This window comes from Hirundo rustica, chromosome 3, assembly GCF_015227805.2.
Source record: "Hirundo rustica isolate bHirRus1 chromosome 3, bHirRus1.pri.v3, whole genome shotgun sequence".
Lineage (NCBI taxonomy): Eukaryota > Metazoa > Chordata > Aves > Passeriformes > Hirundinidae > Hirundo > Hirundo rustica.
Window position 1 is genome coordinate 91,246,103 of NC_053452.1, and position 16,711 is coordinate 91,262,813.

The 16,711-nt window shown below is 43.6% G+C and overlaps 1 protein-coding gene across 1 annotated transcript; it reads right to left on the reverse strand.

The window, feature by feature from the left end:
- Positions 1–4,332: 4,332 nt before the first annotated feature.
- Positions 4,333–12,346, reverse strand: BAG2 (BAG cochaperone 2). The gene is made up of 3 exons (XM_040058749.1): positions 12,010–12,346; positions 6,162–6,271; positions 4,333–5,191 (listed from the first exon to the last, which is right to left on the reverse strand). The coding sequence occupies exons 1-3, from the start codon at positions 12,171–12,173 to the stop codon at positions 4,791–4,793; spliced, it is 675 nt and encodes a 224-aa protein (XP_039914683.1). The 5' UTR covers positions 12,174–12,346; the 3' UTR covers positions 4,333–4,790.
- Positions 12,347–16,711: the final 4,365 nt, after the last annotated feature.

Sequence of the window (16,711 nt, forward strand, 5' to 3'; positions counted from 1 at the left end):
ATGGGGTTTTATTCATTTTTCATGAAAAACAAACAAAACCACAGTGTCTGAAACATCTTTTTTGCCTTGTTTGACTTTGTACAGCATAATGGAAGGTAACTCTTTATTATATATGACAATCTGGACTATTTTATGTTGCACTGTAACACACTGCACAATTAATATAGGCCATTTGTACTTAAAGTATGTCACTATAAACTACTGTTTTTAACGACTCAGCAGAAATTTTCATAGTTGGAGACTTGACAGACTTGATAAATATAAAATACATTGAAATGTAGTGCATATACTTTAATGTAGGAATAGTTATTTGCAGCATTGGGTAACAGTGAGTTTTCATTTTACTCACATCCTAAATCTAAAGTGGATCTTTCTTTGTTGAGACCTTGCAGTGCTTTTCTCCAGTATAACTAAGATGGAAACTGCCCAAATTAGCATCTTCCTGGGAAGTGCCCTGCATGTACGCTGCTCGAAAATTTTGATTTTTTATTCTACTGGGGCTAGTGTGGAGATGTAAACCAGATGACTAGCATAGTGCAGGAACCCTTAGGTATTCACATCACTCTTCAGTGGCACTAACTTTTGCCTTTTGGAAGAAGAGTCATGCCTAAATGTTTTAGCACATGTGAATGAATAATTTTTATTACAAACATTACTTCATTCTCCACTCATTAAATATCATATGTTTTTGTCAGCAAAACCTCCAGGTGCAGGGCTGGTAATAATGCTCTTCTCTTTGCATCCCTGGGACTGCGTGGTGGGTGAGGGTGTAGCTCTGTTATGCCCGTGGTAGCCTGGATAGAGAGCAAGAGATGCACACACCACAAGACACAAAATTCCTTGCACTCCTGTATATTCTTTCTGTATCTCTTGCATAGCTCATTGGCTGTATTATCTGGATCTTGCCACAATTCTTTGCCCTTGGCTGATGAAGCTACCGCTAGCAGGAAACTTTAGTGATTGTTAATGCCTTAGTGAAAGAGGGATTCACTAAAGAGTACGACACTACAGCTTTGTCACTTCTGTGTTGTATCCATTCAGTGAATGGGTGTTCTCCCAGTAGGTGAGGCATCGTTAGATGCAAAGCAGTAATGATAGGGATGTATTTCCAACTGGAAATAGCAAATCTCAAAGCTGTATGACTGATCACACTTATTTTTGTGCTTGTGTGTGTGTGGTTAATTTAAAAAAAGAATTTAAATATTCCACTTAAGACAATTTTGAAGCTTTCTCATTTTCAGTGTTTCTTAAGGCAACACTTTTGTAGTCAAAATGCCTGAATTACCACACTGTCAGTCTGATTTCCTGTTTAATTTTTATGCTTCATTATTGGGCTGCGGCACATCTGACATGAAGTTTTCCTCTGCATCATTTCTGTAGCAGTGGGATAATCTAAAGAGCATTGAGCAGCTGAACACGCAGCATTCTGGGGGGTCATGTGGGGTACATGCACAGTACTCAGCAAGCCTGCACTTGAAGTTGTTCATGCACCCTTCAGGCTGAGAGCTCCAGGTGTTAACAGGGTGAATGATCTCTCCTTCTCCTCTGTGGGAGTTCATCATGCAGCAAGCCAACACACATGCTGCTCCTGTTACAGTGACTCTGCCTGAGCCCCTGCTGCTTTTCTAAGTGTAGTCAGACCTTCGGTTGAAGTTGCATTACCTGAGCACTAATTGTACCAAAATTAGAGTGCAAGGATGGTCCAGCTTGAGTTCATTGAAACAATCTTGCCATCCTTTTGTAGGAAGTAAAAGTTGTGCAGATCTTCTTTCTAATGTACCAATAGTATTAAGAAAATAATTCTCTGTTAAATATAGCATCCAAGCAGGTAATCAAAATTATAGAATGAAGAACACAGGAATGCTTAGATTTAAGATAGAAGGTGCTATAATGGAGTAAGAGAAACCTGCTACTGTTCCATGTTGAAATGTTCTGTACAAGTCATCTCAAAGCCAGGTGAGTCCTAGTACTGAACTAGGCTCATTCTCATTTAGAAGGATAATACTGATAAATAGTTTGTCAGTTCTGCCAATCTCGCTAATGTTGGTAAGAAAAATGAAAAACTACTGTGGACCAGGAAGAACACCACTCTCATTGGGAGGATTAAGATGCATTGTTACTAATGGCTTAAATGTAACTGGCTAAAGAGGAAATGTACATAACTGGTTTTATCACCATCAGGATCTCAAGTTAATGTAACAGATTTATAGAAGAAAAAGTCAACATACCATGAATGCTCAAGCAAAAGAATCAGTGTTTAAAACTGAGTATCTTGTATATGCTGTTCTGTAAAATCCCTTATTAATTAATATCCCAAATTAATTCTGCTGTTCTCTTGTAAGTGACACTAGTTGCATCATGCAACTTAAAATGTTTGTTTGCTTATTGTTTGGTCTGATATAAGTCACTACTTTTGTGGTTATATTAAATTGTCAGATTATTAAATTTCAAAAATTGCTGTAACTACAAGCTGTGCAACCTCGATCTGATTGAGAAATGTGCTCGATTCTTGTGTGTGCTGCCAACAGCTGGGATCCAAGGCAGCACTTTGAGAGCACTCAAAGGAACAGGTGTGGACACCCCAGTCCAATAGAAATGGTGTTTCTTAGCTCTTGCCTCTGATTTCTTTACCATGTGGTTGAAATGCAAAATAGGAATTATTTTCTGATCTTTCTGGTCATTTTGCCTTTCATGATTGGTCCAGCCAATACAGTGACAAGGTTTAATAGACACTGGAAGTGGCATTAAAATATTATTAATATATCAAAGATGCCTGGTACATTTTCTGAAAATAAGCAGGTAAATAGTCACTAGTGATTGTTGGCTGGGGCTTTTGCATTATTTTGGTATTTTTTCTTTTTAGTTAAAACCCAAATCAGTATCTATGTCTGCCTCTTTACCCAGGAATCTGAAGAGTATCAGAAGTAACATACTCCTGCTTCCTCTCGCATGCAGTTTTGAACACAGAAAATCAATGTTTTTGCTTAACACCCAGATAAAGATTAACTGGCAACGTTTTAAGTTCATTACAGTTATTGGATGAGATGACCTTCATCAGTCCCTTCTAATGCACCTATTCTGCAATTCTGTGATAGCACAAGTGCTATGAGAAATAAAAATTCTTTTAGGTATCAGGACAATAAAGAGATTTAAGAAAGAAAACAAACTTGTTGCCTGAATAACCTTATAATGGCCTTAAACCCCCAGATATTGAAGAAATATTCTAAGCAACAAGAAGCTGTGTTCAACTTAAGTATTGCACAGCCTGAGTTCTGGAAACAACCCAGGCTGTATATTACTGTAAAGGGTTTTAATAGCTGAAGATTTTTTAAAGTGGAATTACAGAATTAATGTCACCAGCTCTTAGAAACTTCTCATGATCTCGAAGCTGAAACTTGGACTGCATTCAAAGCACCCACCTGAAGTGCCGTTTCTGCAAATTAAATGCTGTGCCAGTGACCTCAGAGCAGCTGAGGCTGAGTTTTCCTGCAGAGCATATGAGCCCATCCAAGGCATTTAAAACCACGAGGCTCCTGAGTGTTGGTTGTGCAGGAGCCTGATGTGCGGGGCCCTCACCATGGGCTGGTGCCCTCAGCATCCAGGTGTGACACTCCAGCTGTAACACCCTAGGCACTGCCAACGAGGCAGCTGTGGTTGGTGGCATCACTCACACCCTTCAGGCTCCCTTCAGCTGAACTTTAGCCTGAGCCAAGTTCAGCACACTGATGGCTGCTGCTTCCCTCAGGGCACCCTTGGGTGAAATACTGCAAGACTGGACAGGCTATAGGGGGTCAAAAAAACTACAGGCACACCCTAAAATCTGCGACTTGACCCACAGCCACAGAGTTCAGTGATGATGTGCAGCAGTTACTGTGAGTGACAGTGGAAGATAATAAACAAACCAAAAACCACTCAGGAAAGAGGTGAGTAATGCTGGATGTACAAAGTACCATCCTGCACAAGACACAAAATAGGGTGTTTGCCAGGTGAGAAGTTAAAATGTTTTGCTCTGTGGCTTCATGGATGATACAAAAGTGGAGTAGTAGCTGATTTACAATTCCCCTTTCTATTATATTTTAAAAAGAAACACACAGCAAGCTCAAAGCTACAATGAGCTTGTGGGAGCAGAAAGGTTCACCAGGCATGGAGAGGGGATTTTGAGAGGTCATTTCTAGCCTGGCTGGTGATTGCTGGGTTACATGTGTTGCTCTTCACTGCCTCAGTTACAAACGGGATGTAGCTGTCCATCTCTAGAAAAGTACTCTGACCAGTTTATTCAAAATATTCAAAAAGTGGAAAATCATAAATGGTAATGAGTAGGACACTGGGTCGTTTATGAAAATACCATAAACGGTTTATTAATTGTTTTGATTTATTGCCATGGTCTGTCTTCTGTCCCCAAAAGTCTGGTTCACACACTTCGTATAGAGCAGAGAAAAGCTGAAATCTCATGACAGGACAAAACAGCTTTAGTTTAAAAAAACCCAGGAGAATGGAGGAAAGGCTAGATTTTCAGTTTTTGTCAGTTCAGCAGAAGCACAATTACAATTTGCAATAGAGCAGTATCAACTCTACAGAAGAACTGACAGCATTCCTTATTGCCAAAAGAAAATGCCAATGCTACCAAAACCCATTAAATGCTTGCACCTCACAATCAAATATACTTTGGTGCGCGTGGATGCATATATACGTGTGTGTGCTCGTACAGAGAATTCTTTTCTTGGCTTCTGTGTGCTTTTTATGGCCAGTTGCTCACCCTGTGATTTGCCAGAAGTAGCCAGGAGGATACGTTAATCCTGTTTGCTGTTGCAAGACTGCCGAACAGATGATTTCTGATGCTCCAACAATGTGATGGACTTTTCAGAATTTTCCAAGTTTCTGAGCAGAGTCTCTAGGCGCCTTTTGATTTTCTTCTGATCCTCAATGGCACATCCGATGACCACAGACTGAAATTTCTGATCGATGGGTCCTGCTGGCACATCGGACGTGCACGCACCGTAAAGTGACATTAAGCGCATTTTGGCATCTTCCAAATCATCGAGGAGTTTATTGACGATCTCATCAATCATCTTGGTGGCGTGCAGTAGGGATTCCTGCTGCTGCGCGTTGCGGATGGTTTCGACGGAAACCTCCACAGTGAGGGTTCGGCCCATCAGGCGATTAGCGGTCAGATTAAGTTCTTCTCTCTCACCTCAATCGAAAACAAGAAAATATTCTTGGTTACAGGCAAATATTTTCCTGTGCAAATAGTATCGTCTAGACACTCAAACTGCTATGACGTAGCAGTAAACAAGTGAAAATCAACAAGATTTCCAGAAGCCAGAAATGAGCTTTTTGCATTTTCCCAAGGGATACTGATTTCATAGAAGCCAGTGTCTGATTTGAAATGAGGCATGAAACTCTACTAAAATTGTAAGCAATGATTTTCCACTGCTGACACAATGCTTGCTGTGTCACTTTAAAGCAAAACATAGAAAATTACCATGAAATGTTCAGTAACAGAACTGGCTCATTAAAGACTTCTGTGCCATTCTGAGGGAGAGATTTAGGCAATACCCCAGAAAGCCATATAGAGAAAATTACATATAATAAGAGGCCATGAAAAAACTGTTTTTCTATTTTCTGAAAGCATAGCTGCTTTTCAAATATATGAACACAACATACTTGATATGTAGGCTCCTGAAGAGCCAATAAACCAGCAATTTAAAGCACCTAATGATCAGGTTTAAGGAATATATTTAAAGCCGTGAATCACACAACTTAGACAATGATCTGAATCATCAGGTTCTTGCAGGCTGTACACTTTGTAACACTCATGCCTATCCAGTAGTCAAAATAATTTTCAACTCCATCATCATCATCAATGTCTCTCCCCCAGCAGAGCGATGTTAATCTTGATTTTGAAAATGTGTCAGTGAACTGAATATAGGCTTTCACATACACAGTAGTGACACTCATGCTAGTCCATCCACCTGAACAGCATGAATTTACACTCAAGAAGAGGAGATCTCAGGATAATGGGAGACACTTCAACCATTTCAGCTGGCTCCAATGCTGCGCCTTTACGAGCAGCAGAGAGCTGCTCGCACAGAACTCCTCCCTAAAAGATGGACTGATTAGACTTTGGGCAAGTTGGGTGGTACAGGAAAGCAGCCTCTCACCTTCACTGATGTGCCTCATATCCTGACTGTTCTGTATATTGTGGATCATTTCAAGCAGAATTTCTTTCTCTTGTTCCATAGCAGATGCTGCATCACGGAAAGCCTCTACCCTGTACATGGTTGAACCAAACAAAATGTTTAAATAATAGAATAGTGTTCACCTCTACAGCTGCAAAGAATTTATTTTAAACTTTGGCATATAGTAAGTACAATCAGTTCTTAGTTATCCATGAGACAGACTGATTTCATGACTTTCTCTATCTTAACTTCACTTTTCAAAACTCAATATAATTTAAAGAAAAATAAAAAAATGGAGGGGCGAATGGAATCTTTTATTTTACTGACAGTGCTGTTGTATCCTACTGTGTGGTTAACCTGGATATGCAGAGCCTGACAGTACTACAGCCCCATAGCAGAAGTCCTGTAGCCAACTGGCAATTATTATCAGCTGCCTAATTAGGAACGAGGAGAGAAAGGGACCGAGTCCCCATCAGGGAACTTGACAGTGAGGGTGGCGGCTGCAGAGATAGAGGCAGCAAGGGGCCCTTAGCTCCCTGTGCCACCTGCAGGCCAGCAGAACTGATAAAATCCACCTGCAAAGCAACACTCCAGAAAACTGCAACGTGCCAAACAATTCCTTTCGCAAAGCAGAAAACCCTGTGAGTGGGACAAAGCTCACACACTTTTATTAACATGAAAGGGTTTCCTGACACAAGCGGTGTGCCTTGGTCACTGGGAGAAGATGCTGGACTGTCTGCTCCTGCTGTCACTGGTGTGTTCCACAGAATGATGCTCACAGTGATTCACACAGGGAGGAAGCTTCTGTGGGAGCAGCTCCTGGGCTTGCAAGGAAGCACAAAACTTGGTCCCTCCTGAAACCAGATGCCTACTCTAGTCCCATTACTGTGCTGAAACACACATGTAATGCAATGAGGACAAGGGGAAAGTCTATAAGAAACTGCTGTCCCCGTAACTATTGGGTCTTGGTAAGGTGTGTGGTTCTGTGCCAACAGCCTGCCTTCCTGGCATAAAGTACAGACTCAGTTCATCATGGGCGATGTGAAAATGCCACATGACAAATCCAAGTCCAGTTTCTTAATTTATGTCTTATTCCTCACCACAGTTTTCAAGAAGGGGCTTTTGCATTCAGCTGAATAATATGGAATGCTGGAGAAATCTAATGCAACACTCTGAAGACCTGATACAAAAGAGGGAAATATCCCACTCCCTTGGCTTTTCTCTGAGACTTAAGGGTCGGGGGTTGCAGAAAGACTTTCCAAGCTGGAAGTGGCTGGAAGAGTTGTGCCAAAACCATCAACTCTGCGTTCAAGCGCAGCACGGAAAAGCAAGAGTATCATGTGAACCTGACTGATGGTTTGAGATGTTTGCAATGCACAGCTCTGGAGGTCTAGTTGCATCACAAGAATCCGTCCATCTAGCCTGAAATGCTTATGAAACCTGGCCAGAAAAGGGGAGACAAACCAAAACACTGTTAAGTCTCTTAGGTGCTCTACACTCTTCAACATTTCTGGGTGCTGCCCTGGAGCAGCAGTGGCTCATTGCTGTATCTGCAGATGAGGTTGCATCTCCTGAGACAAGAACAGAGCTGCTGCTCCTTCCTCACAGGCTGGCTGAAGGCAGGTAACTTCAGGAAAATAGCAGTAAGAGAAAAGAGGGTGAAAGCAGAAGAACAGGGGCATTTCAGGATATAGTCACTTTTCACACGCAGCCTGCTCACGAAATGATTCTGTTTTACAAAATAGTTAGCCTAATATAGTCAGTGAAAGCGCAGGCTTCAGGCTTTGCCTTTAATGTTTGTTCTGAGGAGGAATGGGAAAAGCTAATGCAATGCAAATTCATGCCAAGAGCAAATACTTTTAATTATTATTTTGGACCAGTTAGTAAGAGCAGTGAGGCAGGTGGAGTCATTTCATACTTCAGATGTCTCCACTTTATAATTTACTAAGTCTAGCAATATTTTCAAAATGCCTTGCCATGCCTTTTAAAAAAACCTAGTATTTTCACAATTTAAAAAATGCATTGTGGTCACTGGAAAGTTGTAAATTAAAATTTTGAAGTGCAGGATTTCAATTTTGTAGTGTTTTTAAATCAGATTCTGTGTATCTGTATTCTGTACTGACTTAAAACTAAAGTTCTGCCTTCAGCAGATAGATCAGTCTGTGATTTCCACAAGCTTTGCTGGGTCCTAAGAAGAACGTGGAAAAGCTGCATTGCAGAGATGTATCCTGAATTGGTACAGTTGTAAAAAGAGTGCCTAAAATATCACTGCTTACAAAGGCCAGCTCGGTATGTGAAATAGGGCCTAAAAGCCAAATTGTCAGAATAAATGTTGCACACTGCAAGAAAAGAAAAATATAGTTCACCAACTAAAGCTTCAATTGACATTAATTTACCGAAGGTAATATAACCAAATCTTTAAAACTATTTTATTTGCAATAATTGATTCTTCAGAATTAGTTTTGCCATTTTTTAAACTGCAATATAGAGTGCCACACAACAATGGGACAGGGTAATTTCAGAAGAGTAGTGAGGAAACGAAAACCAGGAAAAAAAAATGGAAACAAGTCACACCAGCTTCAGGAAAAGAATGTGTCAGGATCACACCTTGCAGTCAGTTCTCATAATTTCTTTCCTACAAAATGCACGGTTTCTTAACTTCACAGGTTTCTGTAAAATTTTCCTTTCCTTGTGTGGGGGACCCCCCAAAAAAGTTCGAAGATTTAAACCTCTAACAGAGGTGACTGATGTGGGAAGAGGTGGAAAAACAATCCAAGTCTAAAAAAAAACCCAACCAAAGAATAAAAGGCAAAGAAAAAAGAACACAAAATACTCAATATTTATTCCCAGTTATCAATTATTCTGATGCAGCAGTATGGTCTTTTTTCCTCAGAGATGAAAAACCTCCATTCGTATTTTTACTTGGAGTGTATTTGTTGCTTTGAACATCAGCTGAATATTCCATCTATTACCTAACACTGCAAAAGACATTCCTTACTTCTGATTTTCCCTGTTTATGAGCAATTAGCTGAGCAGTGCCTTTCTTTGCTACATACCATTTACATGAGCAGAGCATTCCCCTGAGAAACAGGTGGACCAGGCTGTGCTTTTGTTTCCAGATGAGAAACTTGATACCCGCTTTCTTAGGACAGCTGCAATAACCCTGTCCTTTAAACTACTGACTGACTTAAACAGCCCACTGTTAAAGCCCACGTGCTGGAGGTTCAGATACGTCTTCAAAGGAAATAAGAAACATCTGAGGATGGAGCAACTTTTTTCCTGAAATGGAGCTAATCAGGCACACTGGAAGGAGATGGGGGGGTTTCACCCTAGCATCCTCAGCTCCTTCAGATGAGTGTCCACTCCCAGGTGAGGAGTCCTGTGAACATTGAAATGAATGGTGGGGGAATATGGTTGATCCAAAGAACAAGATAAAAAGTACAAAAAATGAAGATTAAAAAATACCCAGCAAGAGTCTGACTTACCTCATGTATCATCACACCTAAAACTGTTCTCAACACGACCAACAGAACACAGTGACTCATAAACAGAGCCTCTGGTCTCGCTTCCAGCTGCTCCTGAGATATCTTGGCAGTCACGGCAACACCAAGGTCCAAGCCCTTACAAGGGGCAAAGGTGCCATCTACCCCCCTCGCCACCTCTACCTCAGGCACTTGCACCCTGGCAGCCAAATTAACTCCCCTTCCCTGCTCACATTCCATATAGAAGAAAGCCCCTCTGCAAACACCTATCAGGGAGGTACAAAAATATCCCATTACTGTTGGAAAATCAGCACTCATAGTGGAAAGAAGTGGAGGAAAAGGAAGGCTGTTCAAACTGGAGCATTTTAAAATGGCTTTTAACTGAAAGAGGGTAGACTTAGATTAGGTATTAAGAAGAAATTCTTCACTAAGAGGAAGAGGTTGCCCAGAGAGGATGTGAACTCTCCATCCTTGGAGGTGTTCAAGGCCAGGTTGGATGGGGCTTTGAGCCACCTGGTCTACTGAAAGGTGCCCCTGCCCATGTCAGGGGGTTGGAACTAGGTGACCTTTAAGGTCCCTCCTAAGCCAAACCATTCTGTGCTCCTGTGATTTCCAGAGGGATGAGGCTTGCTTCAGAGTTCAGTTGGCCTTAAGCAACTTGAGAACTGAGGATTTTTGAGGGTTTGAGGGTTGAGGGTTTTAATTAAAGGCTATAGTTCAGTTTGACAAATTTTCACTTATTATATTTAAAAGCAACATCTTGAGGGTCTACAGCAAAACCAAACCAGCTGGAGAAGGAGAAAGTTTAGAAATTTTTCCTCCTGTAATTCAAATAAGTTTGAAATGAAGCATGTCGATTAGTTGTAAATAGAAAAACGTACACAGGACTTGAGTGACTTTTATCAAATTAGACTTTTTTTTTTTTCCTCATGACTATTCAACATTTAGAATTATGGCTGTCTGAAAGAACCACAGCAAACTGGGAAGTTTAATTGAGGGTTTAATTGCTGGCTAACCAAACTGTCTGCTTTGTTTCAGAGTCACTCACCAAATCTAAAACACATTTTTGCATATTCTCATGCTAATTTTTGGATTATATATTCATCATATGCCTAGACCTGGATGTAAGGAGTGAGACTTGTTTGCAGACAGTGATTTTGTTTAATCAAATTCAGAGAAGTCTGCAAAGGACTTCAAGGAGATTTAATCAAGCTAAGTGAAAGGCTAATATAACAGCACATCGAGTCCACTCCTGAATAATGCAAAGCAATGCAAGCAGAAAGGGGAAATAAAACTCCTGCATCCCACAGAGCTCTTTTAATTACAGGAAAGTCCTAGAAACATTCTGGGTGGTTCTGTGAAAGCCGCTGATCAATATGCAGCTGTAATGAAGGAAAGGGTGTGTTGAAACAGAGACAGTACCAGAGGAGGTGAATCAGTGGCATCCTGCACATCCATCCACCTCAGAAAGGACACTATGTAATTTAGCAGAGCTGAGAAGACAGGGAAGATGATTAAAGGCAAGGTATCATCTCTTATAAGGCCAAACTGGGAAAAAAGTCAAATGGTATTATTTAGGGAACGTCAAGTAACAGAAAAAGTCAGGACATGTCTTGGCACAATGATGAATTTCACATAGCATTTACAATAACTTTGGAAAAACACACCTCAGCTGCAGAATGCAATGCTGTTCACATTGTAAGGAGACGTTTTAATACACCTCGGAGAGGAGGTGGACATAAACACATCCAGAACATCCACAGCTGAACCAGTAAGTGCAGAGGAAGGTTTGGAAGACAAGAAGCCCCACACGCCAGCACTCAGCACTGCAGCTTAAAGGCTTGCCAGAGTCTCCGAGAGCTCGAATGACACCAGGTTTTATCCTCGGATTTCCTGCATCTTCTTATAAAACACCTGCCCGCAGATGCGGGATAGGGGCGACAGGGAGGGACGACAGGCACGATGCACCGCGGGCTCGTACCCGGCGTGTCACAGCCCGCAGAGCGCAGCCCCGTCTGCCCAGCGCTCCCCGCACCCTCAAGGGTAACAAATCTGAAGCAGCCCTTCGCGCTTTTTCTCAAAAACGTCTACTTTCATACATTCGTGTACATATTCCTATTTTCGTGTATTTCCAGGCCACGCAAGTTCACCTTAGAGCAGCAGCTCCTATTTTTAAACTTTGCCCCCCGAGAAGGAGAACCCTTTTCCCCTCGGCCCCCTCAAGAAGCCTCCCCCCTCCCCCCAGGCCGGGGAGGGCTCCGCGCCCGCCGCCGCCCCGCGGTGCGGAGCCGCGGGCTCGGGGCCAGACAGCTCCGCGGCCCCCTCCCAGCGCCCGTCCCGGGCCCCACCTGAGCTCCAGCTGGTCCAGGTTCTCGAGCAGGCGGCTGGAGCGGTCGGCCATGGAGGTGGAGCGGTAGAAGCGGCCCCGGAGCTGCCCGCCCGACTGCTGCTGCTGCGGCTGCTGCTGCTGCGCCCCCTCGCTGGCCTTGGCGCTGATCCTGGCCTGGGCCATCCCACCCGCCGCTGCCGCCGGCGGAACCTCGCCGCGGCCGCTCCCTCCCCGCGTCCCGCAGGCGGCGGCGGCGGCCGAATGCCGGCACCTCGCTCATGGCCAAAGAAGGAGCCGCCCCGCCGCCGGCCCCCGCGGCCACCCCGCCCCCGCGCCGGGCCCGCGGGCGCCGCCTCACGCAGCGCGGCGGGGCCGCCTCGCCTCGGCCGGGGGCAACGGAGGCACGGGACGGGCCGGGTTGGGAGGGACCGCACTGGGTCATCCGGTGCGACCTCCCTGCCCCCTCTCCAGTGCGGGAGACTCCACAACCTCCCTGGGCAATCTGTTCCAGTGCTCGATCAGCTCGACAGTAAAAAAGTTCTTCGTATTCAGGTGGAACTTCCTGTGCATCCGTTTCTGCCCATTGTCTCTTGTCCTTTTACTTGGCACCGCTGAGAAGGGGCTGGTCCATCTTCTTGACACCCGTTCTTTAGGTACGTAATCACATTGATGAGGCCCCCTCTCAGTCACTCCTCAAAGTTGAACAGACCCATCTCCCTCAGGCATTCCAGGAAAGAGAGATTCAGAGATTCTCCAGACTCTTGGTTAAGTTTACCTGCTCCAGGAGCTCCCTGTACCTGTTGTCTCTGCCCTCGCACGCCTCCCTCCCCGCACACAGCGATGGAGGCCGGCCGAGCTCACCATGAGCCGGGGACGGACGGGGGCTGCGACCGCCGCAGTCCAGTGTTCCCTGTGGTGACCGACTGTGTCACCTGCGCCTGCCCCACGCGGGTGCCCGGCCACCCCACACCCCCCACACGGCAGCCGCGTGCTGTCTCTGCTCCTCGCTGTCACCATCTGGGGCACAGAGAGACCCCGGGCTGCCCTGCTCCTGTCTCACCTCCCCTTTGTGACAAAAGCAACAACACCCGGACCAGCCAAAAGCAGCATGAACTCTGGCTGTAGTTAAACCAGAAGCTATGGGAGGAATACTGTTGTTTTCAATATCTATATTAACTGTGTGAAATGGGAGCTGTTGGGACAAGGATTTGTGTTCCAGAATTGATCTGTATAGTTGTTTCTGGTTGGCTCTTTCATTAACGAAAACCAGAAACCCAACAACCACCCGTTATTTTTATTTAAGGCTAATTGAACAGTAAACTACAAAACTGAAAACAGTGGAAAGTGCAAGAAACGGGAGGAGAAAAAATAAAGGGCTTTAAAAATCCAGAAGCTTGAAAGGAGAGAAAATTTAAACCAGGGGCAGCCCTTACTGCAAGCAGAAACAGAACAGAATTCCTAAAAAAAAAAAGAAGAAAAAAGAAGAAAACAAAAAAGGTACTTTAGATACTACTACTCATAGTGCATCTTTCTCCTGTCAACTGTAAGAGCCCCCTTACTACTTGCAGAAAATGAGCTGTTTCACCAGCTGTTATTGTAAGATTCTACAAGAAAGCTTACTGGAAAGAAAAGTGGTTCATGTTCTCTTTCTATGTCAGAAGAAAAGATTTATCTATTTCATGATAGCTAAGGTAGTGGATCTACATCTAGTAATGACTTGTCCCAAGAAAATATTTAACTTCCCTGTATGAAACGGCACCTTCTCTCTCACAAGCACAATCAATTCAAGTCACACGTAAGTTTTACTTGCCACTACTGTGAGTATTTAAAAAGGAATTTGCTTATCCCAAAAGCCAAGGTTTGGGCAAACACCCCATGGCTCTAACAGACCAATTATTGGCACCCAGCTAAGAGGGATTTTGTTGCGCAGGGATACTGTTTTGTATGCTTATCCTGCTGTGATTCAAAATAGCTGTTTTCTCAGGCTTGTCCATTCAGAATGATATCATGTCCCAAGTACTCTCGTTAAATTAATTGCCTGAGTTTTCTTTGGTTTACGTGGTTGGATAAGCAAAGTTCAATGCCTGTGAGCTCAGGGAAATAACTTCATTCCATCCATCTCTCTACAGTCTCTATAGACGATAATTAAAAATCATTTCCCACCCCAAACAGAAACCATTTGTAGCCATGACACAGTCTGTTACCGTTTATTTCCTGGGATCCTTCTATTCTTCCCATGCCAATTTATTAAGCATTAATGAGATTTGGTTTAAAAAGCAGAAATCAAAGTAGCTGAACAGCTCTGAACATTTTTTTCCTCCACAGGTAAACGGGTTTAATTCCACACAGGTAGAAGTTACAACAGCTGAATCAGAGGGGCAGAACAGCTCCGAGTGTCCAAAAGTATCACACTTGACTCACCCTCTTTACAGCAAAAGGACTCTTTACACTAGAAGGAAGAATAACAAAAGTGTGAAAACAAAATGCAAATTTAAAAGCAAAAATGGTCTTCCAGGACGAGTCTTGAAAGTACTGCCTGTGAAAACTGGGATATCCATTTTCCCTTTCAAAGACTTGGAAGGACCTTGAAAACTGCTTTTCCTGCTCTCTGGAGTAGATTGCCCCCACCCCCTCTATTTTTGCCCAGGTACATAGAGTGACGATTGGCATCACTTTTCCAAAATAATAACTGGTTGGTTTAGGATGAATGGAGTCCGTCCCTGCAGGAAAGAAAGTGACTCACAGCTGAGTTGGGGGAATTCTGGAGACACAAAAGGCAGGAATTGGGTCCTTTGGGGCCACAAGGAAATGGAAGGAGGAAGGGCCCACACCTGAAACAAAGCACATATTTCACCCTCCTCCTGGCCATCAGTGGTGAAGCATGATCAGGAGTGCTGGTGATGCCATGCTAATGTCCCTGTCTTCTCCCACATCCCCACATCTGTGATCACGTGAAGGACTGCATAGCCCTGCTCTGGCTATGGGCACCAGCAAAAACATGAGGAGAGGGTGTGTATCCCATTGTTCCTGCATTCCCATCACAGCAGTGAGAACACTGGCTGTCTCTTGTTTAAACTACAGTGTTGTAAAAAATGGGTGCTGATTGCAAAACAGAGCGATGAACAGAAATCTCATTCACACACATCAAATCCCTTGAGACAGCAGAAAGCAACTTTCCCAGATCTCAGACATCCGATGTATCCGTAGAAGTCCCACAGCCAGATGACCTCCACCGAAAGCACTGCAAATCGTAACACTACTAAACAGCACCTTAGTTCCAGCTTTGCCTTATTTGAAACTCTGATATATACCTTGTCACATACCCTAACACTTAAACATGAGCTGTCATGGAACAGGATCAAAGAGAAAAGTCCACACCCAAGAAATGCCATGCAGGATTATTTTCTTGCCTTCACCTACGAGAACTTCATATTTTCAAGCTGAAAGAAGGGAAATTTAGGTTAGATACTAGGAAGAAATTCTTTCCTGTGAGGGTGGCAAGGCACTGGAACAGGTTGTCCAGAGAAGCTGTGGATGCTCCATCGCTGTAAGTGCCCAAGGCCAGGTTGGAAGGGGACAAGACCAACCTGGTCATGTGGGAGGTGTCTCTCCCCACAGCAGGCATGCTGGAACTAGATGCTTTTTAAGGTCTCTTCCAACCCAAACCATTCTGTGGTTAAGAACCTTCCTTGTGCCCAGGTATTCTGGAAACACAACAGTTCCCAGACATGGCTGAAGGACGCATCCATGGCTCAGGCCAGCCAAGCAAAACCAGCCTGCAGTCTCCCCAGCACTGTAACAGTAACAATAAAGATGGGCCAACCTGACCTTTCAGGGTATGTTTTCAATGAAAATACACACCTGCTATCACAGTTGGCTGCCCCCTCACTTCACACGTGCTGAACCTGCGCTGCTGTGTCTTTACTGCTGTTGTCAATGCTAATTAAAACTAGCCCCGGGTTTGCCTCTACCTGCTGCAGTCGTTTCACTGTGTAGGCAAGTCCCGAGGTCCCAGGCCTGCTAGAAGTCTGAATGAAGCCCTCTGTCTCAAGAGCAGTCTGAGAGCAGCTGTGACCATCTTGGGGCATGCAGCAGTTCATTCTCACTGGAGCAGTCGATTAAATGAGCCAGTGCATTCTGTAAAGCTGCAGATGCTTGGTTGCTTGACAGTGGAGCTCTGAGCAAAAAACCAAAGGGAAGGACTACCAGAAATTAGGATACAGGAGTCAGTGAAAGCCAATTTGCACAGATTTACAAAGGGAACTTTACATTAAATTTCCATGCACACAGAGCTTTGCCGTTCAAGAACACACTTGACATGTTCTTGCCGTTTGCCATAAATTTTCTGGGTTGTTTACATCCACTTTTAGACTATCTCAGGCCATATTATTTGACTCAGATTGTTACTACTGAGCACCAAACCACTTGAATTAAGAATTTCTACAGGAAACTTGAAGGGGTTTAGAAGTACCAAAGAAAAATGCAGATGCAGACTTTCATAAAATTGCTTAGCTGGAGAAAATTGCCAGAAAGTATCTTTGTGCTAATGTCAGCCAATTTTTCTGAATTAATTTTGAAACAATTCATCATTCATTCTCCTTACCTCCTTCCAATTTACAGCAGTCTCTGTAAACATAGCCAGGACACTGGCAAGCAGATGATAGAACACTTTCCTTTTAAGAAAGACGATGGCATAACTTCATGCCTCCATAAACTTCACT

What these genes read in the sequence shown, in the direction of transcription:
- BAG2 (XM_040058749.1), bottom strand. Translation starts at nt 12,173, where the DNA reads ATGGCCCAGGCCAGGATCAGCGCCAAGGCCAGCGAGGGGGCGCAGCAG. An exon ending in CTGGACCAGCTGGAGCTCAG is followed by an intron (nt 6,272 to 12,009) that starts GTGGGGCCCGGG and finishes AACCATGTACAG; the next exon opens with GGTAGAGGCTTTCCGTGATG. An exon ending in TATGAGGCACATCAGTGAAG is followed by an intron (nt 5,192 to 6,161) that starts GTGAGAGGCTGC and finishes TTTTCGATTGAG; the next exon opens with GTGAGAGAGAAGAACTTAAT.